This window comes from Diaphorina citri, unplaced genomic scaffold (genome assembly GCF_000475195.1).
Source record: "Diaphorina citri unplaced genomic scaffold, Diaci psyllid genome assembly version 1.1 scaffold477, whole genome shotgun sequence".
Classification (NCBI taxonomy): domain Eukaryota; kingdom Metazoa; phylum Arthropoda; class Insecta; order Hemiptera; family Psyllidae; genus Diaphorina; species Diaphorina citri.
The window spans coordinates 111,321-135,154 of NW_007377912.1; the positions used below are offsets into that span (position 1 = coordinate 111,321).

General features: G+C 40.8%; 1 protein-coding gene across 1 annotated transcript in view; it reads right to left on the bottom strand.

The window, feature by feature from the left end:
- Positions 1–23,834, bottom strand: part of LOC103509250 (DNA replication licensing factor Mcm2) — a gene marked incomplete in the record, with an annotated part of 29,190 nt that overhangs the window by 3,659 nt on the left and 1,697 nt on the right. Inside the window, 11 exon segments of the mRNA XM_026823634.1 lie at positions 375–526; positions 3,117–3,260; positions 3,401–3,651; positions 5,390–5,569; positions 6,750–6,863; positions 9,074–9,153; positions 9,433–9,514; positions 9,906–10,060; positions 10,777–10,886; positions 22,735–22,886; positions 23,150–23,207. Coding sequence (XP_026679435.1) covers positions 375–526; positions 3,117–3,260; positions 3,401–3,651; positions 5,390–5,569; positions 6,750–6,863; positions 9,074–9,153; positions 9,433–9,514; positions 9,906–10,060; positions 10,777–10,886; positions 22,735–22,886; positions 23,150–23,207 — 1,478 coding nt within the window.

Here is a 23,834-nt window from a genome sequence, read left to right on the forward strand (position 1 = left end):
AATAATAATAATAAAAATAATAATAATAATAAATATTTATAGAAAAATAATCATTAATGATGATTATAATTACTTGGGGTCGAGTGGATGGAAACACATCACATCTGTAACTGCTATGGTCTTATCGTCCCGAAATCGAAGAGAGAAGGTAGACAGGATAGGACAAAACCAGCCGTTCCGAGAACGAACATTATCCCATCAGGATAAAATCCGCCCCGGGCGGGAATCGAACCCGCGGCCTAGCGCTTACAAGGCAGACGCACTATTAACTAAGCTAACTAGGCTGGCATTCAATCCTTTCTACGGTTAAAAGATACAATAGTTGGCTTGGCGATAGAAATCTGAGGGTACTAATCTTACCTCCACCATTGGTGTCCTCGTTTCTAGGTCCCGTATAGGCGGGATGGTGTCGCATATGAGATTTGACCACAAAGTCCGCCAGTCGGGAGTCCTTAGCTATGTCCACTTCATCCCGAACCACACATAGAATGTCGAAACGAGATAATATAGGATCGGATAGATTCACCTGGAATCATAATATTTTTTGCGTAAATAGATTGAAAAAGGAATTTTAATTGTGTTAAGCATAAATGCTAGGCGGTCTATATCCGTATTTGCAGGTCAGGCCGGCGTCAATCAACTAGGCGGCGTATTCGTGAACGGACGTCCGCTACCGGACTGTGTCCGTCGTCGCATAGTAGAGCTAGCGCTACTGGGCGTGCGACCATGCGACATCTCGCGGCAGTTGCTCGTATCGCACGGATGCGTGTCGAAGATTCTGACGCGCTTCTACGAAACCGGATCCATTCGGCCTGGCTCGATCGGCGGAAATAAGAACAAGGTGAGTTTATGACAGATTGTTTTATCAATTTTAATTGTGTTAAGCATAAATGCGTGTCACAAATGTCGGTCCCTGCTTAATGCACTACGCTAAATTTGGCTAGGCGGTGTATTCGTGAACGGACGTCCGCTACCGGACTGTGTCCGTCGCCGCATAGTAGAGCTAGCGCTACTGGGCGTGCGACCATGCGACATCTCGCGGCAGTTGCTCGTATCGCACGGATGCGTCTCGAAGATTCTGACGCGCTTCTACGAAACCGGATCCATTCGGCCCGGCTCGATCGGCGGAAATAAGAACAAGGTGAGTTTATGACAGATTATTTTATCAATTTTAATTTTAATAAACGAGATAATATAGGATCGGATAGATTCACCTGGAATCATAATATTTTTTGCGTAAATAGATTGAAAAAGGAATTTTAATTGTGTTGAGCATAAATGCTTGTCACAAATGTCGTTCCCCGCTTAATGCACTACGCTAAACGTCTCGAAGATTCTGACGCGCTTCTACGAAACCGGATCCATTCGGCCCGGCTCGATCGGCGGAAATAAGAACAAGGTGAGTTTATGATAGATTATTTTATCAATTCCAATTGTGTCAAGCATAAATGCGTGCCACAAATGTCGTTCCCCGCTTAATGCACTATGCTAAATTAGACTTGACTTGGACTCGAACCACCAACCTCCAGATCCGAAGTCCACTGCGCTAACCACTGCACCACTGAGGTTGGTAATAGATTGAAAAAAAAGATGGGTGTTTCACCGCAGTTTTTATTTCGTAGCTATGAAACTTCCGGTTGGTAGGAAGAGCTCACTAAGTGAGAATGTTTGGACATACCTTCTTTATGGGTACCTTACACAATCATTAGTAATGTCATTATTTCCAAGTAATGATGATTAAAAATCAGAAAATCCGGAATTTCATCATTAGTAATGACATTACTAATGATCATGCAAGGTATTAGATCTTCTATATTCTTGATAGGTACCTTACATGATCATTAGTAATGTCATTACTAATGATGGAATTCCGAATTTTCTGATTTTTCATCATCATTACTTGGAAATAATGACATTACTAATGACTGTGTAAGGTACCTATTCGTTTTAGTCTCAATATTTTTTTTAATTTTTATAGTTTTTTCTGAGATAATAAAAAAAAATCATGAGAATCACCAATTCCCTAACGATTATAACTAAATAAATAAAAAAAGAGAGAGAGAGAGAGAGAGAAACAGGAGGAAATGAAATAAAAAAAAGACTAATCAAAACAGAATATTAAAATAGCACCCTAGAAATGAAGTAGGACCTAGAAGATGGTCAAACACAGGATGGAAGGCCAAGGGCGTCAGGACCACTGGAGTCAGGCGGCAGTCCAAAGCTGGATACCCGTCAAGGAAGATGTAACGGAGATGGGGTTGGATCCGGAGACATGGACGGATGCAGCTCAGGACAGACTCGGTTGGAGAGGCAGTATTGAGCAGACTTATGGTCGTCTAGACCCCCGTTCACGGACCATGTCATGTAGTTTAGGATGAATATTCTGTTTGGCATATACAACGTATTTCTTGAGCAACTCTTGAGGTATGGGCTCTACAGATGACGTGAGTTCATCATCCAACCCTAGACCTGAGAGAAAACAGTTTAAAATAATTGTAGATCGGTATAATATTTATAGAAAAATAATAGAAAGTAATAAGGCCTCCGATGGGATTGGCGGCGGCCACCACGCTACATCTGGCCTGTAGGGACATCACTATACCGGCCTTGGCTATCGAAATGGTCTGTTGTTCCATTGCTTCGTGAATAGATGTACGATCCTGATCATTCATCTGAAGAAAGAAACATTTATTTATAACAAATATGTATTACATATGTACGCTGCCAGCCTGCGACTGGTAGATCAATACAGCAATATCAACCATTTGAACCATTTCTTTGGAAATCTTTCTCATGAATAGAACAGAACTGAATTAGAATAGAATACACTGCCAGGCAATGAAAGCGGGACACCCCCATTTTATGGTTTTTCTCAAACTGCTATTCAGTGTTCAATATATACATATATAGAACCATTATTAATATTTTTTGCTGTAAAGTTTAAAACTTATTCCACAAGACCGCATACCTATGTAATTCCCCTGTGAGTAAAAAAAAAGAAAAATTAAAAACAAGGATCAGTTTTATGCTGAAAACGCACGTTTCTGGAGATAAATGTTAACGTAACTTTTTTTACACCATTTTTGAACCAGGTGCTTTAGAAAAGAACACAGAACATTAATTTCTAGGCCTCCGATGGGATTGGCGGCGGCCACCACGCTACATCTGGCCTGTAGGGACATCACTATACCGGCCTTGGCTATCGAAATGGTCTGCTGTTCCATTGCCTCGTGAATAGAGGTACGATCCTGATCATTCATCTGAAGAAAGAAATATTTATTTAAAACAAATGTGTATTAAATATGTACGCTGCCAGCCTGCGACTGGTTCATCAACACAGCAATATCAACCATTTGGACCATTTTTGCCCTATAAAAGTAATGGTAAAGAAGGCCCTTACCTTATCGAACTCATCAATCAGACACAGGCCTTGGTCGGCCAACACCATGGCACCGGCCTCCACCGTCCACTCCTTGGTGGTCGGATGTTTGCCCACGTACGCCGTCAGCCCCACGGCCGAAGCCCCCTGGCCGGTGGTAAATATAGCACGCGGCCCTATTTTCTCCATGTACTTGAGGAACTGAGATTTGGCCGTCCCCGGGTCTCCACAGAGAAGAACATTGATGTCACCTCGAACACGATGCTTCTCACCTAGAGAGGGTAATGGAAAGCAAATTTTAAACACGAGCATCATACCACGTACGCCGTCAGCCCCACGGCCGAAGCCCCCTGGCCGGTGGTAAATATAGCACGCGGCCCTATTTTCTCCATGTACTTGAGGAATTGAGATTTGGCCGTCCCCGGGTCTCCACAGAGAAGAACATTGATGTCACCTCGAACACGATGCTTCTCACCTAGAATAGAATAGAATATGTATAGAATAGAATAGAATATGTATAGAACAGAATAGAATATGAATAGAATAGAATTGAATACAGAGGGTAATGGAAAGCAAATTTTAAACACGAGCATCATAGGTATAGTGAACTCATGCAAAAAAAAGTTTTTATTCCTGAGTTCATCATCAATTTTTTGAGGATAAAATTCCATACCTCGGCTGGGATTGAACCCACGCCCTCCTGTTTACCAGGCGAGCGCCTTGACCACTACACCATAGAGGCAGGTTAGTAAGTATTCGGATATCAATCACACGCAATGTTGTTTAACTTGTGTTGCTTACCAAGCTTTCTCGAGAACGAACATTATCCCATCAGGATAAAATCCGCCCCAGGCGGGAATCGAACCCGCGGCCTAGCGCTTACAAGGCAGACGCACTACCAACTAAGCTAACTAGGATGGCAACACATCAAATTTTAAGTCGTGTCTTGAGTTTCTCAGAAAAGTGAAATTAGACGAATCTTGCAGTTCCTTTATTCAATCTTGAGACGAATTAGGTATAGACCGGTTTTTGAAGAAAAAAAAAAAAAATATGATACGAATCGTGCAAACACCTTTTCTCTGAGACGAATAGAACAGTTGCGCTTACTTGAATGATGTTTCAAAGTCAAAAAAGCTGGGAAAATGAGGGATTCCGGAACTTTTCTTTTTCTTCCACGACTTCTAGATCCCGAGATAAATCGATTTGAAAAAATACCGGTAAATCTTGAACTCTGACGTCACGGCATACGCTCCCGTACACGACGACGTCACATCAAATGTCCCGAGCAAAGCTCCCTCGCAGGCAACACATTAATCTATTAACAAGTTTCCATTTATTTTTGATCGATAAAAAACTCAGAACATACATTTTTCATATAAATGGTATACCTATCCGTATAAGCAGAGCTTGTGCCACGGATGGGGAAACAGAGCTTGTGCCACGGATGGGGATCTGTTTGTGCGCATGCATTTCTGCGGAATTCATGTTTGTGCGCATCTCCTGAAGTCTGACGTCAGAGTTAAATAAAACAAAGTATCTTGTTAGAAAAAAAACGTAATAATTCTAATCTTCTTACCTGGGTTGGGTATAGACCGTTTTTTGAAGAAAAAAAAAAATATGATACGAATCGTGCAAATACCTTTTCTCTGAGACGAATAGAACAGTTGCGCTTACTTGGGTGATGTTTCAAAGTCAAAAAGCTGGGAAAATGAGGAATTCCGGAACTTTTCTTTTTCTTCCACGACTTCTAGATCCCGAGATAAATCGATTTAAAAAAATACCAATGAATCTTGAACTCTGACGTCACGGCATACACGACGACGTCACATCAAATGTCCCGAGCAAAGCTCCCTCGCAGGCAACACATTAATCTGTTTGTGCGCATGCATTTCTGCGGAATTCATGTTTGTGCGCATACGTTTCTGCGCATCTCCTGAAATCTGACGTCAGAGTTAAATAAAACAAAGTATCTTGTTAGAAAAAAAAACGTAATAATTCTAATCTTCTTACCTGGGTTAATAGGAACTCCGCCAAACAGAGACAAGGCTAGACCTCGCTTGATAAACTCATGACCGTAAATACTGGGTGCGATGGAAGCCAGGATGCGGTCCCCTATGCGATGGTCGCGAGATAGAGCGATAATGGCGGCGATATCGGCGTCCGTGAGCGACTCTACGATTTGTTTACAATCTGGAGGGAAAGAGAACAAAAAAATCAGAAAGGAATCAATTTGTATTTGTTTTTTGTAAATCTTGTTTGTAGAGGGACTTTTCAGTCTCATTTCGGCCTTTCAGTCTCATTCATTAAACAGGGTAAATTCTATTCTATTCAAATTACTGGGTGCGATGGAAGCCAGGATGCGGTCCCCTATGCGATGGTCGCGAGATAGAGCGATAATAGCGGCAATATCAGCGTCCGTGAGCGACTCTACGATTTGTTTACAATCTGGAAGGAAAATAAAAATAGAGTTAACAAAAACAAAAAAAAACTAAACAAAAAAACACAAAAAAAAAAACAAACAAACAAGGTCGCGAGATAGAGCGATAATAGCGGCGATATCGGCGTCTGTGAGCGACTCTACGATTTGTTTACAATCTGGAGGGAAAATAAAAAATAAGGGAAAAAAAAGGATTTGAAATGGAGAAAAAACTCAATGTAGATATTGTATTGTAAAATGCTGTATCAAAATGTACTCTAGAATAGAATTGAATAGAATATACCCTGCTTATACTGCCGAAATGAGACTGAAAAGTCCCTTTACCCCAGCAGTCTAAGCAAGGTCTTACCCCGCTGAGAAGGAATTCTTTATCAAACCTCTTGGGGGGGGGAATACCTGTTCCCATCATCTTACATGAGCTCACACTATACAATCACGTCACGTGAACTCACCTGACGTGATAATAGTGTGGCTGTCACGAACGAGATTCTTCTTTTTCTTCACCTTTTCCCGTGTACAGACGGGGTCGGCGTTTTTCGTCAGCCTCTCAATCAGTCCTGACTAGGGTGATTGCTTTGGGCTGACATTTGGTTTTGGCTACAAATTTTACGAGTGGATGCCCTTCCCCCTCAACCTTGGCTATTTCTTTAGCAAGGGAAATTCAGGCTGGTATACTCCCTGTTTATAGTCCCCCAGCGAGACTAAGCTGGTCTACTCCCTGTTTAACGTCCCCCAGCCAGACAAACGAGATTACCTACAATATTTTGGAAAAACTTTGAACTACATCTTTCTGACTCCCCATGAGTTCACGTGACGTGACCTGATGGTAGTGTGTTTCTACTTTTATTTACCTTTGACAACGATATGGTTGGCAATAATAACGGTGGCTTACCTTTGACAACTATATGGTTGGCAATAATAACGGTGGCTTACCTTTGACAACGATATGGTTGGCAATAATAACGGTGGAGAAGACTGGAAACCCGTGCTCTGTGTTGAGTGATCCATCATAACTGTCAATCAAATCAATCAAGACAAATAAATTCACTCAATTGTCAACTGTTAGTCAAATCAATCAATGCAAATAAATTCACTCAACTGTCAACTACAGCTGTTAAGTTGAAGTCCCTTTACTCCAGCAGTAGGCTATTACCTATTACTGTGGCCAAATTATCAAATTATATTGAGGATAAAATTCCATACCTCGGCTGGGATTTAACCCACGGCCTCCTGTTTAGCAGGCGAGCGTCTTGACGACTACTAGAATAAAATATACTCTGTTTATCCCGCCAGAATGAGACTGAAAAGTCCCTTTACTCCCGTAGTCTAAACAAGGTAGTATGTATTTGGTACAAAATAGGTGAAACGACACCGAAGCGAATACAATAGTCCGTCCACTATACCTTTTATTATTAGTAATAATAAAGGAAGGACGGACCAAAAATAGGTGAAAGAACAAGAAAAAAGAAGAAGAGGTTTGATAGAGGGCACTGTGACAACGCAGGTCTTATCCGTCCCGAAATCGAAGATGGATGGACAGGATAGGAAAAAGCCAGCCGTTCCGAGAACGAACCTTATCTGTTTCGGATAAAGTTGAGCCCCTGGCGGGAATCGAACCCGCAACCTAAAGCTTACAAGAAAGACACCTACTCTCTTAGTATAATGGAACAACTTGTTCTTAGCTGACAGTTTAAATATTGACCTCAGATTTGAATTTTTTCCAACTTTTTACATAGGAATCGACCATTTATTTATAATTTTTACCCATTTGCAACTGCTCCATTACTACTAGATCAGTACTAGGTCCTTGGCTATCTATTCAAATAGAAAGCAAACTAACTAATCAAATTATCTACTTGCCAGCCTGGTTAGCTTAGTTGGTCGTATGCGCACAAACACATTAATGCGTTACCTGCAAGGGAGCTTTGCTCGGGACATTTGATGTGACGTCATCGCCTACGGGAGCGTATACTGTGACGTCAAAGTTTACGATTTGCCGGTATTTTTTAAATCGATTTATCTCGGGATCTAGAAGTCGTAGAAGAACAAGGAAAATTCTGTTGGTCCTCATTTTTCCTGCTTTATGACTTTGAAACACCACCCAAGTAAGCGCAACTGATCAAACAAGGGAAATATGTAATGAAAAAAACTATCGAAAACTATCGATAGTTATCGATAGTTTTTTTGAAAAATATCGATAACTATCGATATTTTTTGAAAAATATCGATAACTATCGATGGCGCCGACTATCGATAGTTCTCCTCCTCTAACCCGCGGCCTAGCGCTTACAAGGCAGACGCACTACCAACTAAGCTAACTAGGCTGGCTTAACTCTATTTTTGGGAAACAAGGAAAAGACATTTATTTGAAAAGGTGAACGAAGACTAACTCACTAACTTCACAATTCTGGCCAGAATTTTCTCATTTGGTATATATCATTTTTTTCGTAGCGATGAAACAACTGCTACATTGGACGCTTGTGGTCTGTGTCGTAGCATGCCCATCCCGTAGTATGCCTCTCATCAGATGGGCGAGAAGAGACACAATACTTCCCATTTAGGTGCTGGGTCAACACGAGAACACCAGAAAGTAACCCGTTGAAATATTTGCAATTGAAAAACGAGTACAAATTTTTGTCGATGGTGGGATTCGAACCCGGGACCTTCTGCATGACCTTCCTATGCTTCTCTTCGCTTTCGGGACGATACAACCTCCGTTGTTACAATTCCCTTTATCGAATCTCTTGGGAAAAAAAAAAAAAACCTGTTCCCATCATCTTACATGAGCTCACACTATCTATCACGTCACGTGAACTCACCTGACGTGATAGTAGTGTGGCTGTCCCGAACGAGATTCTTCTTCTTCTTCTTCTTCTTCTTTTTCTTCTTCTTCTTCTTCTTCTTCTTCACCTTTTCCCGTGTACAGACGGGGTCGGCGTTTTTCGTCAGCCTCTCAATCAGCCCTAACTAGGGTGATCGCTTTGGGCTGACATTTGGTTTTGGCTTCAAATTTTACGAGTAGATGCCCTTCCCTCTCAACCTTTGCTATTTCTTTAGCAAGGGAAATTCAGGCTGGTATACTCCCTGTTTATAGTACCCCAGCAAGACTAAGCTGGTCTACTCCCTGTTTAACGTCCCCCAGCCAGACAAATGAGATTACCTACAATATTTTGGAAAAAGTTTAAACTACATCTTCCTGACTCCCCGTGAGTTCACGTGACGTGACATGATGGTAGTATGTTTCTACCTTTACTTACCTTTGACAACGATATGGTTGGCAATAATAACGGTGGAAAAGACTGGAAACCCGTGCTCTGTGTTGAGTGATCCATCATAACTGTCAATCAAATCAATCAAGACAAATAAATTCACTCCTGTTAGTCAAATCAATCAATGCAAATAAATTCACTCAACTGTCAGCTGCAGCTGTTAAGTTCAAGTCCCTTTACTCCAGCAGTAGGCTATTACCTATTACTGTGGCCAAATTATCAAATTATATTGAGGATAACATTCCATACCTCGGCTGGGATTGAACCCACGCCCTCCTTTTTAGCAGGCGAGCGTCTTGACGACTACTAGAATAAAATATACTCTGTTTATCCCGCCAGAATGAGACTGAAAATTCTGATAGTTTCTATACAGGGTGTGCTCCATGTTGATCATGAACGGCCCCGTGCTCTGACACTCCGGACACGAACCTGGAAGGGAATTTCGGAACACCCTGTAAGTATTTTTAAAATTTGTTCACCTTTTTGTTACTTTCTTTTTTGAAGAGGTTGGATAGAGGGAAGTAGGGAACTCTAACTGCCAAGGTCTTATCGTTCCGAAAGTAGAGAGAAGGAAGACAGGATAGGAGAAAGCCAGCCGTTCCGAGAACGAACCTACTACCTGGTTTAACTTCAGACTCGCAGTATTTTATTTTATTTATTTTTTTTTTTTTTTTCATCTTTTTATTACTTTCATTTTTGAAGAGGTTGGATAGAGGGAAGTAGGGAACTCTAACTGCTAAGGTCTTATCGTTCCGAAATCAAAGAGAGAAGGAAGACAGGACAGGAGAAAGTCAGGCGTTCCGAGAACGATCCTACTTACCTGGTTTAACTTCAGATTCATGACTCTGCGTAAACGGCCCCAAGATAAAGCCACACTTGTTACAATCGTACTTGACCACCGACAGCTGGGGTAGTACTCCGGTCGTGCTGGTCACCACTCCGTGTGTTCGTACGAACTGGTTCAAGTGGATCTTCCTGTAACGCAAATGGGACAGCACCAAAATAGGAGCATTGAACGAACAAGGAATAGAATATACCCTGTTTAGTGTTTATACTGCAAGAATGAGACTGAAATACGAACTGGTTCAAGTGGATCTTCCTGTAACGCAAATGGGACAGTACCCAAATAGGAGCATTGAACGAACAAGGAATAGAATATACCCTGTTTATACTGCCAGAATGAGACTGAACAGTCCTTTTACTCCCGCAGTCTAAACAAGGTCTTATGTTATTTGGTACAGAATAGGTGTAAATCTTACAATAAAAACCTTGATTCTTTTTTAAGTAAAAAAGGGGGGGGGATATAGTGCTAGTTTTTTTTTACGAACTGGTTCAAGTGGATCTTCCTGTAACGCAAATGGGACAGTACCCAAATAGGAGCATTGAACGAACAAGGAATAGAATATACCTTGTTTATACTGCAAGAATGAGACTGAAAAGTCCCTTTACCACCGCAGTCTAAATAAGGTCTTATGTTATTTGGTACAGAATAGGTGTAAATCTTACAATAAAAAGCTTGATTTTTTTTTTTTTTAAGTAAAAAAAGGGGGAATATAGTGCTAGTTTTTTTTCCAAGAGGTTTGATAGAGAGAGCTGTAACAACGGAGGTCTTGTCGTCATAACGTTTGACTTCAGATCTAGAGGTTGGTGGTTCGAGTTCAAGACAAGTTTTTTTTTTTTTTTTAACCTACCTGAAGGTTCGAATATCTTCAATGAGGGGCAGATCAGAGATGCGTACATGTATCTCGGTGGCTACTCGTTCGTAAGACGGATACATGCTCAATACTAGGTCCTTGGCAACCTGTAGAAATAGAAAGCAAATCAATAGATCAAATTTAATAGATCAGTTGCGCTTACTTGGGTGATGTTTCAAAGTCATAGAACAGGAAAGAAATAGGACCAAAAAAATAGGACTAACGCAATTTTTCTTTTTCTTCTACGACTTCTAGATACCGAGATAAATCCATTGAAAAAATACCGGTAAATCGTGAAGTTTGACGTCACGGCATACGCTTCCGAAGGCGATGACGTCATAATTCATGACTCTTTGAACTTTTCCATTAGAACGGCAATTAGAAATTTAATTTTCGACCTTTTACAGTTATCCACCATCGACAAAAATTTGTACTCGTTTTTCGATTGCAAACATTTCAACGGGTTACTTTCTGGTGTTCTCGTGTTGACCCAGCACCTCAATGGGAAGTATTGTGTCTTTTCTCGCCCATCTGATGAGAGGCATACTACGGGATGGGCATGCTACGACACAGGCCTCAAGCGTCTAATGTAGCAGTTGTTCTATTGCTACGAAATAAAAACGGCGGTGGAACACTCATCTTGGAAAAAAAAAATCATTAATAGAATTATGGTCAATGGTCTATGCTCGCCGCATCGTTGTGGACGCGCACTAAGGTATAAAGGTGTGTCCACACATGGTCAAGCGGTCATCGATCGATGTCGACTGAACCGTCCACACTGCCTCGACAACATAGATTTACGTCGTCGATTATGTTTGAACATACGTTTAGATCTTCTATATTCTGTCTAGCTGGTCGTGGTCGTAGCGATCTAGGGCGGGCATTGGTCGGTAGTCACTGGCGAGAGGAAAGTGGATGATGAATTAATGGACTGTTACTGAAGCAGCAGATAAACATTTCCAATGAGAAGGGTAAAAGAAATACCTATGTAATGTAAAAAAGGAATTTTAATTATGTTAAGCATAAATGTTTGTCTCAAATGTCGTTCCCCACTTGATATACTACGCTAAATTTTATGACATGACTTGGACTCGAACCACCAAGCTCAGCCTCGGCGCGCGCGTCGGCGGAAATAACGCTGTAGTCGGAGTCATCTAGCTGGTCGTGGTCGTAGCGATCTAGGGCGGGCATGGGTCGGTAGTCACTGGCGACAGGAAAGTGGATGATGAATTAATGGACTGCTACTGAAGCAGCAGATAAACATTTCCAATGAGAAGGGTAAAAGAAATACCTATGTAATGTAAAGAAGGAATTTTAATTGTGTTAAGCATAAATGTTTGTCTCAAATGTCATTCCCCACTTGATATACTACGCCAAATATTATGACATGAGTTGGACTCGAACCACCATTACCAACTTTCTTTCAGATTCAAAGTCCACTGTGTTAACCACTGAGGTTGGTTGTGTAATGTAAAAAAAAAAAAATAAGCAAATAGCTTTCAAACTGCATTTTCCCTCAAGGTTAATGTTGCTTTACACCCCAGCCACTTTGGCCTTTTAGTGTACATTAGTGTACAAGAATATCTTCCTAGTCGCCCAAAAAACACAATCCCAACCCATACTTGTTGTAGGTACGATGATGCCCATCTTGTACTTGTAGTATGCCTCTCAATAGATGGGCGAGAAGAGACACAATACTTCCCATTTAGGTGCTGGGGCAACACAAGAACACCAGAAAGTAACCCGTTGAAATATTATATTTGCAATTGAAAAACAAGTTCTTTTTTTTTTGAAGGTGGGATTCAAACCCAAGACCTCCTGCATGGCAAGCAAGTGCATCACCACTGGGATAACCATGCCCCCAGTAAAGAAAAACAAATAAATAAAAAAAACTGATTTTTTTTTTAAAGTTCTTCTGTTTATATTACCTTGGAGGTCATCCGATACTTACTTCTCCAAATTGTCTCCGAACAGTTCTTCTCCAGAGCCCTCATCTTCATCTTCTACTCCTTATAGGCTCGATTCTCATTAAGTCGTTCAGTCTCATTCACTACTCATTTAGTCGACAATCGATTAGTAGGTAAGTCTCTTCTTTTCTCACCTATCAGATGAGGGACATACTAATGCTACAACACAGGCATCAGCAAGTCTATTTGGGACGGCTGTTTCAATGCTATGAAACACTGAATTTTCATGAAGGTTGCAGTAGCTTCACCCTGTAGTTAAAGTGACAGAAGGCGTCCAGTTATCTCTATTACCTCCACTAAGTTCTAGTTCAAAATAGACACATTAACTTCAACTAATGGCTTGTCCTAATCTAATATGAACGAGTATTACGAGTATGCAGATGGAAATCCAGTGGAAATTATTTGGGAAGCGTGCCAACCTGTTCCATATGCAACGCCATAACGAGGTCCCTTTCAAATACTCTGAATTCGATAGAGGGAACGTCCTGGATTTCTCTTGGATTTCGGGACGCTAAGAGAAGGAGGACGGGATAGTTTATTTCAACGGGTTACTTTCTGGTGTTCTCGTGTTGAGCCAGCACCTAAATGGGAAGTATTGTGTCTCTTCTCGCCCATCTGATGAGAGGCATACTACGGGATGGGCATGCTACGACACAGGCCACAAGCGTCTAATGTAGCAGTTGTTCCATTGCTACGAAATAAAAACGGCGGTGGAACACTCATCTTTAAAAGAAAAAAAATCGATGAACAAATACGTGGGGAAAAAATAGGTGAAAGAACAAGAAAAGGAAGAAGAGGTTTGATAGAGGGAACTGTGACAACACAGGTCTTATCCGTCCCGAAATCGAGGATGGATGGACAGGATAGGAAAAAGCCAGCCGTTCCGAGAACGAACCTTATCTGTTTTGGATAAAGTTAAGCCCCTGGCGGGAATCGAACCCGCAACCTAAAGCTTACAAGAAAGACACATACTCTCTTACTATAATGGAACAACTTGTTCTAAGCTGACAGTTTAAATAAAGAACTAATCTTCCACCACCAAGATTCGAACCCTCACCTCCTCATCCCCAAGGTCTCCCTCGGCCGCTCTCTCAGCCGCTCTCCTCTTTTTTGCGGTGTCCTTGGACTCTGGGGATTGAAAAATCATGTTTGAATGGGTAATCAAGAAAATATACTTACATTTAAGGGTAGTTTTGACCATGGAGACTTTACTCGAAAAGCCGAGTTCAACAAAGTTAGCCCCAGTTTTGCACTAAACATTTCAACATTCTGACAGATCTGTTGACAGTCTGATTTTGGTGAAATTTTGTACTCTTTTTGTTCAAAATACAAAAGAAATTTCCGTTGATAATTTTCGATCGATTGGGCCTTTAGGGACACTTTTTATGAGTTGGATAAGCAGTTTTCTTATTATACAACTAGTCAGTAGTCAGAAGGGGGTACCTGTCAAGTTTTTCATGTGTACCTAAGTGAATACTGAACTCTTACCGTCGGCATAGTGAACAGATATCAAAAACACACTTCGGACACAAAAGAGACAGAGAACTAGCGATTTACACAAGAAATTCAACGAAAAACAAGGAAAATCTGTACGGAAAATTGATTTTCTACTACTTGTTGAGCATTAGCATTTGCATTTTTGGCTGAAAGAAAAGAAGAAGAACTTTTTCGTGTTTTTCTCGCAAAAACAAATGATAATCAAATGAGCGCGAAATTTTGTACACAAAAAGGTTTTGGAGGTTATTTTACAGTGTTGCCAGCACGTTTATTTTACTGCTAAATTTATCCGGGTAAAATTTGGAACATGATGTCCGGCTAAAAATACATAAGATTTTTTTTGGGTAGGTAGGTAGGTAATTTGGGTAATTTTGATCTCTTTTCTCTCCTAAAGATCAAGAAGCATGATCTGATAATTCTAGTGAAGTAGTGAAGTAAATTTCACAATAATCTGCCGGGTCTCCGAATAATAAACGGCATTTTACCGGGTGCCAAATTTACCATGAATACTTAGTGGTGGAGATGTCAAATTTATGTAAGATTTTTTTGGGTAGGTAGGTAGGTAATTTGGGTAATTTTGATCTCTTTTCTCTCCTAAAGATCAAGAAGCATGATCTGATAATCCTAGTGAAGTAATGAAGTAAATTTCACAATAATCTGCCGGGTCTCCGAATAATAAACGGCATTTTTACCGGAGAGAATTATTTCCTGGGATAAAAATTGGTGGATGTGCCAAATTTAACCATGAATAGGTACTTAGTGGTGGAGATGTCAAATTTACCATTAATAGTGGATGTGACAAAATTCCCTTGCTAAAGAAATAGCAAAAATTGAGTCCAAAAGGAATCCACTCGTAAAATTTGTAGCTTAAACCAAATGTCAGCCCAAAGTAATCACTCTAGTTCTCTAGTAGTTAGGGCTGATTGAGAGGCTGACGAAAAACGCCAACCCCGTCTCTAGGTACACGGGAAAACGCGAGGAGGAAGAAGAAAGAGTATAAAAATTTTAATATTTAAACAAGGTTTTTTATTTACATATGTTTAAACAATACTTATAAATTATATAAGACCTTGTTTTAGACTGCGGGAGTAAAGGGACTTTTCAGTCTCATTCTGGCAGGATAAACAAGGTATATTCTATTCTATTCTATTCTAAAATCGAGGGTCGATGGGTATTAGTGGGTTAAAAATTATCTCTCAGCTAACACTCTCGTCTCGTCTCTTTTTTTTTCTTCCTTCTTTCTTATCCTCCTCCTCCTTTTTCTTCTTCTTCTTCTTTCAAGCGGAGGGAACATTTCATTTTTCATCTCTTCTTCTCTCCTCTCTTCCTTTTCTCGCCCTCTCACTCTTTCTTCGTTCCCAACCATTTCCTTTAGACTCCACCTTTCTCCCTCCCTCTCTCCAACTAATCCCTTGTCATCTGTTCCCTAAGTCATTCAGTCCCTCCCCCCCCTTCTTCTTTTCCTACCCCTCCCCTTTATTTCTCCTCCCTCTCTCGTCCTGTCCTTTCTTCGGTTCTTCTCCATTTTTTCACTCTTCCTCTTTATTTCATTTTCTCTCTAAAGCCCTTCTTTGAATTCGACAAGTTTTTCAATTATAATTTTCCTTCTTTTCGGTCTCTTCTTCTTCCTCCGTAGAAAAAAATGGGTAGGTACCTACCTAAGTAGGTAAATGAAAACGAATTTTGTAAAGGTAAAACAGAAAGCTTTATTTTATTTCCAAGTTAGGTAATTCAAAAATTGTAGTCATAAAAACAAAAATTAGAAAAATAAATGTGGGCAGGTGGGCCAATAAATTGTACGTTTTTTTTAGGTGGGCGAATAAATGGTACACTTACCCTAAAACAGAAAGCTTTATTTTATTTCCAAGTACCTAAAATCTGAGGGAACAACTCCCAGAATACTGCAGAAACTCCCAGAATGTTGCAGAAGAGTTAACTTATTCGCAGAAACAATCATCTAGGTACATTAGGTAGGTAAATACATAATATATGTAGGAGGGAACAACTCCCAGAATACCTAACTTATTCGCAGAAACAATCATCTAGGTACATTAGGTAAATATGTACTCGTATAACTCCATTTCAATTGACCTGAGGTGGAATGTGAACTAGGGCTGCATTCCTGTAAGAAAAGCAGTCCAAAAATCATTCCCTCTCGGAATAGCCTGAAAAAGCAGTCGAACTATCACATTCACCCGCGGAATAGACAACTTAAAGCTAGTAAATACCTCCTAAAAAAAAAAAAAAAAAAAAAAAAATATTACTGGATGAGTGTTTTTCTCAGGATAATTGTTTGATTAGGGTCATGATTTCATGATTGACAAGAATTAGTGGGTATCAGTGAAAAGCAACGTTTGTTTAGCATCTTTTATCTTCAAGATGGCACACTTATACGTACGAATATGTACGAATCTAAATATGATCTTGTAATCTAAATAGGATCTAGAACAGTGCTTCTCAAACTGTGTGCCGCGAGGTCGCCCTAGGTGTGCAGCGAGATGTGGGATTTTCCTTAGATAAAGATCAGAAATCTGATGAGGCAAAGGAAGGTCGCTGGCCAAATTAAAAAAAGGCCTGCGGCGCTATTAAAAGAGCATTTATGTTAACTCAGATACAACATTCATGTGTGCGGAGTGCCGTGGAAAAATAGGACTATTGAAAAGTGCACCGCGGTGCAAAAACTTTGAGAAACACTGATATAGGATCTGGTAAATAGGGGATGATTAGGCGCTATTTAGGGTAGGGGGAGGGGCGTGTGCGTATGTTGAGAGTCATGAGATCCGTTTATTACGCTGTTGTGGCCGCGCACTTACCTGTATGCGGCATGGAAGTCTCTCTCCTTATCTGTCAACAGAAGAAATTGATAGAACTTAAGTTTTCGTTTTCATTTACCTACCTATTTATTTATTTTTAAAGAGGTTTGACAGAGGGAACTGTATAACTGCTAGGGTCTTATCGTCCCGAAATCGAAGAGAGAAGGAAGACAGGCAGTCCAAAAATCATTCCCTCTCGGAATAGCCTGAAAAAGCAGTCGAACTATCACATTCACCCGCGGAATAGACAACTTAAAGCTAGTTTACATACCTCCTACCAGTAGGTCCTACCTACTGACTACAACTTATAACTAGTGACTAGAAAATCCTTGGCCTCAGAACGATCTTAAAACGACTTTTTATAAGACATTTATTTTATTATTAGAATTATTTCTGAGTTTCCTAATACTGATCCCAAATTCTGAAAAACAGTATTTTAGGATTGTGGAGAAATTGATTTGGAAAATTCTACAATGCTGCAGTGAAATCATAAACTTCATTTAATTAATTTATTTTTTAATCCAAGTTTCCTACTAATCCCAATTCCCAAATTCTGAAAACAGCGTAGGCGAGAGAACCTGGACCTGGAACTTTAGAACCCGTTTCTCTATTTACCACTGAATAGTTGGCACGTACAAATATTATTGTTCAGCAGAAGCGCACAAGGGGGATAGTAAAAGAAGAACAACTTCTTCAAATACAAATCGTCTTCCGCATAAAAGCCACCAGATTTCTGTTTCAGAATCTCATCGATACAATATTTGCCGCCAATTTTGCCGCCATCAATGTTGGCCAAGCCGCCTTCGTTGTTGCCATCGGTGAAAGCCGCAATGCTGTTGTCAAATTTGGAATCGTCTAATTTCCCTACGTTTTTACCGCCAAAGTTGAACTCTTTCTCTTCGGGACTTCTTAGGATCTGTTTGGAATCACAATGAGGGCCGAGTATAGATCCCTGGGAAAGGCACCTTTCTTCGTCTAGTTTGTCAAAGGCGTTCTTGTCCGAGTATAGATCCCTGGGGAAGGCACCTTTCTTCGTCTGGTTTGTCAATGGCGTTCTTGCGATCAGTGAAAGACATGTCTTTGCATTCAACACCAGTGGCTGTGTTCTGGGCAACCTCTTTGTTTCCCTCAAGCTGAAAGGCATGGCCTTTACCGTCGTGTACTCTGTCAAATGCTCCTTTCAGGTCAATCATTCTGTTGAACGATGGTTTTTCGGTTGTGGATTCTTCCAATGCTGGCACGACTGGACCTCCTTTCGGAAGATTCGGAGTGTCTCTCCTGTTATAGGTTATCGCCAGAGTTTCTCTTTCGTCCACATTCCCTTCGCATCTCACATGACCTGTGTCTACTAATCTACTGTGTCTACTGATTTTGTTTTGCACAAACTCCCGATAGGTATCGCCATTGTCAAATCCATTGCGTCTCTTCCCAAGAGTTGGCGCGCTAGGAATCACGCACATTTTTCGTACTTCGAGAACTTTCGACTCTCTCCGATCAGGGTCGTTTTTAGATTCGTTACCGTATTTTATATCACCATCGGCATCGTTGAAGTTTTGTTCAATTCTATGGCCGTGAATAGTTTCCAAACCGTCCTCATTTCTAATCCCACAACGGGCAAAACCGCTTTCCAACCGATCACCCGTTTCAACGTTTTCATTCAGCGACTTTCCACTTTCCAGCCCATCTGTCCGCAACATCGCGTTAAACCGATGATGTTTGTAATTTTTTAACTCAGATGTTCGAACTCTCACCGCTTGTCCACCGTCTTCAGTTTGACCTCTCAACGGTTGTCCACCGTCTTCAGTTGGACTATTCAACGCTCCATATTTTCCATCACCGTTGGAACGAAATCTTTGAAAGCTGTCTTGTCCGCAACACTGCGTTAAACCGATGATGTTTGTAATTTTTCAACTCAGATGTTCGACCTCTCACCGCTTGTCCACCGTCTTCAGTTTGACCTCTCAACGGTTGTCCACCGTCTTCAGTTGGACTGTTCAACGCTCCATATTTTCCATCACCGTTGGAACGAAATCTTTGAAAGCTGTCCAAGTCTTTGTCTATTACGCTGGGGTTACAGTATTCGGTACCACGCTCAAAGTCACCGCTTTTCTCACTTGGGCCACCGCTTTTTCTGCCTCTCACCGCTTGTCCACCGTCTTCAGTTGGACTATTCAACGCTCCATATTTTCCATCACCGTTGGAACGAAATCTTTGAAAGCTGTCCACGTCTTTGTCTATTACGCTGGGGTTACAGTATTCGGTATCACGCTCAAAGTCACCGCTTTTCTCACTTGGGTCACCGCTTTTTCTACCACCGCTTTCAACGTTTTCTTCAAATCGCTCCACCGCATCGCTGAGTCGCTGATCCTCGTCTTCTTCAATATCGATGACGTCATCGTCTCTCGTCACATCCCGGTCGTACAGGCTTCGGCCGATTTCGTGTTCGCTTGACAAGCTTCGGATGTGTTCGTACTGGGCTTGATAGGAGGCGGAGTACTGGTGGTGGAGTTGGAAGTTGCAGAGGGAAGAGTTGAATAGGTCGCCAGCCACGGAGCCACCACTGGTGAAAGCATTGCTGGGGATGTCTGAAATAAGACAAAATGGTTTGAGTTTTAGAGTGGGACGAGTGGATTGGAACACATCACATGCCTTCAGGCACACTCCATTTTTCAAGGGTCTAGGCATTGCCTTGCCCTTTGGATCAATTTAATTTGAAGGCTACGTCTTTGTCTATTACGCTGGGGTTACAGTATTCGGTATCACGCTCAAAGTCACCGCTTTTCTCACTTGGGTCACCGCTTTTTCTGCCACCGCTTTCAACGTTTTCTTCAAATCGCTCCACCGCATTGCTGAGTCGCTGATCCTCGTCTTCTTCAATATCGATCACGTCATCGTCTCTCGTCGCATCCCGGTCGTACAGGCTTCGGCCGATTTCGTGTTCGCTTGACAAGCTTCGGATGTGTTCGTATTGGGCTTGATAGGAGGCGGAGTACTGGTGGTGGAGTTGGAAGTTGCAGAGGGAAGAGTTGAATAGGTCGCCGGCCACGGAGCCACCACTGGTGAAAGCATTGCTGGGGATGTCTGAAATAAGACAAAATGGTTTGAGTTTTAGAGTGGGTCGAGTGGATTGGAACACATCACATGCCTTCAGGCACACTCCATTTTTCAAGGGTCTAGGCATTGCCTTGCCTTTTGGATCAATTTAATTTGAAGGAGCAATTAACTGATGAAAATTTGTAAACATAAGTAGACAACACCAGCCTTGTTACCTTGGTTGGTAGCTGCCTTGTAAGCTCTAAGTCGTGGGTTTGATTCCCGCCCGGAGCGGATTTTCTCCTATCCTGTCCTTCTCTCTTCGATTTCGGGACGGTAAAACCTTAGCAGCTACAGTTCCCTCTATCAAACCTGTTAATAATAATAATGTTATTACCTGTAGAATATTTGGAATGGTTTGCGCGGATTTCCCAGGAGTAGGAGTTTTCGGATTTGTACTTGAGGATTCGCTTGAAGATATTATTGGTGGAGCTAGTTGTAGTGAAGCTTTGACTCTGCTGTTGACTCTGAAACAAAATAGTGGACATTTTTAACTCGTAAAGTTCACAAAAAAAGGCGGTGAGCCTTTTTTTTCGTAGCATGTCCGCCTAGTCCATTCGGAGTTATCGCGAGAGCACCGAAAAGTTACCCGTTAAAATATACAATCCATACCCGGTGAATTAATCATGGGCATGATACACCCTAGGAATGTATCACACATAGGGTAAGTGTACCATTTATTCGCCCACCTAAAAAACGTTTAGGGACACTTTTTATGAGTTGGATAAGCAGTTTTCTTATTATACAACTAGTCAGTAGTCAGAAGGGGGTACCTGTCAAGTTTTTCATGTGAACCTAAGTGAATACTGAACTCTTACCGTCGGCATAGTGAACAGATATCAAAAACACACTTCGGACACAAAAGAGACAGGGAACTAGCGATTTACACAAGAAATTCAACGAAAAACAAGGAAAATGTGTACGGAAAATTGATTTTCTACTACTTGTTGAGCATTTTTGGTTTTGGCTGAAAGAAAAGAACTTTTTCGTGTTTTTCTCGCAAAAACAAATGATAATCAAATGAGCGCGAAATTTTTGTAAACAAAAAGGTTTTGGAGGTTATTTTGCAGTGTTGCCAGCACGTTTATTTTACTGCTAAATTTATCCGGGTAAAAATTTGGAACATGATGTCCGGCTAAAAATACGTAAGATTTTTTTGGGTAGGTAGGTAGGTAATTTGGGTAATTTTGATAATTTGATCTCTTTTCTCTCCTAAAGATCAAGAAGCATGATCTGATAATCCTAGTGAAGTCATGAAGTAAATTTCACAATAATCTGCCGGGTCTCCGAATAATAAACGGCATTTTACCGGAGAGAATTTTTTCCTGGGAATCCCAGGCTGGGATAAAAATTGGTGGATGTGTCAAATTTACCATTAATAGTGGATGTGACAAAATTCCCTTGTTAAAGATGGAGTCCAAAGGGAATCCACTCGTAAAATTTGTAGCTTAAACCAAATGTCAGCCCAAAATAATCACTCTAGTTCTCTAGTAGTTAGGGCTGATTGAGAGGCTGACGAAAAACGCCGACCCCGTCTATTATAGGTACACGGGAAAAGGCGAGGAAGAAGAAAGAGTATAAAATCGAGGGTCGAGGGGTATTAGTGGGTTAAAAATTATCTCTCAACTAACACTCTCGTAGGTATTTTCTTATTCTTTTTCTCCTTCTTCCTCTTCTTCTTCTTCGTCTTCTTCTTCTTCTTCTTCTTTTTCTTCTTCTTCTTTTTCTTCTCCTTCTTCCTCTTCTTCTTTTTCTTCTTCGTTTTCTTTTCAAGCGGAGGGAACATTTTATTTTCCATCTCTTCTTGCGTACATGTTACTTCAAGAAAACTCGTTCGTAAGACGGATACATGCTCAATACTAGGTCCTTGGCAACCTGTAGAAATAGAAAGCAAAGCAAATGATCATTTAGCTTAGCTCCATAAACAAAAATCCGACTTAGATGTAGGGGCAACTGCCCCAAAAGATGGGTTAGGCTTATACGAATCTACGAAAAGATCTTTTTTTGCTCAAGAGGTTTGAGGTTCGATAGAGGAAACTGTCACTATGGAGGTCTTATCACCCCGAAAGCGAAGAGAGAAGGAAGACAGGCTAGGAGAAAGCCAGCCTCTCCGAGAACGAACCTTACACGTGCAGGATAAAATACGCCCTGGGCAGGAATCAAACCCGCGACCTAGCGCTTACAAGGCAGACGCGCTACCAACTAAACTATCAATATGAATTTTCCATTTTTGTTGCTTCCCCTATGTGTGAGAGAACATGGAAAAATGAAAATTTGAGTAGGCCATAGCCATAACGCCGGCCTTGGTTGTTGGATTGAGCTCAAACAGTACTACATTCTTTAAGACCTTTGATATGATGTATCACAAGTAGGGGCTTTTGGAATTTTTTTTTTTTTTTTTTTTTTAGATTGTACCTTGGCACCGCTTTTGCATTACATCAAGTCTGGTTAAAAAATTTTCGCCCTGGTCGGGATTCGAACCCAGCACCTCCGGGTTGAGAGTCAGAGCTCCTGTAACTCCTAAACTAAGGACATATATCAAGATGGGAAGTCTTTTTATTTTACTTGACGACGGGAACTCTTACCTCGTCAAATATAGCAATCATTTCCAGCGGGGCATCAGGTAGGAAATAAGCCAGTGCATTTTCTTTGTTCGCCAGGATCTGAAATTCCACGGTGAAACTCGAAAAATTGTTTTCGCACATCTTCTTGATCTTCTCCTTGTAAATGTACTGACCTGAGGACAAAATAATGAGAATAATAACATAAATGCATTCCAACCATTATGGTCTATCAAATCAATTTGAGTGGAAAACAGGACAGAGCAGCCAGAGAAATTACAGGGATGTTTGTTTTTCATCAAGTATACACTTTGACAAGAATTGGAGTGTCTTTTGAGGTTGTCCTTTCTTGAAAAAGATTTCCCACATTAATTGCAAGTGAATTTACTCACAGTTTCATCAGAGGGAGGCTTCATAGAACAAAGCTTGTGATGTCAACTCAGATTTGACACCTCCATTAGCTTTCCACAGAACTCCACAGCTTCATCTTCCTTGAACTGATCTCGTACCAAGACAGACGTTAGATACCTCAAACAAGTCAATCCAGCAGGGACTATAGAGATAGAGACATTGACTTCTAGATATCTCAAACAAGGCAATCCAGCAGGGACTATAGAGAATTAGAGACACTGACTACTGACTTGATGACAGTAGACAAAAAAGAGTAGGTACTTTATAGTAGGTAACAGAAACACTCACTTGTGACTTGAATTAGCGCAAGAATAAAAAGAGGTTGAGAAAACAAACTAATTATTAGGTAAGTACCTACGAAAAACGAAATTTTACTTCAAATTCTTCAAAAGTTGTGAGGTCTTGAGAAATGAGAAACAGAAAATGAAATTTATAAAAATTACAAGTCAAAAATAAACAAAGAATTTACGGTGGGAAAGGGACGTTTTATGAAAACTAAAATCCCATCCCCCTACTGTTGTCATGGGATTTTTCTCGAAAAATCTCGTCCTCAACACGCTCCCCTGTGCTAGATCCGTTTTTCTCGCAAAAACAAATGATAATCAAATGAGCGCGAAATTTTTGTAATTTTTTTTTTTTAAGAGGGACAAAGAAATTTTCTGTACCTACTTATTTATCTAAAAATAAAGAGTAGGTATTTGAAAAAAAAAAAA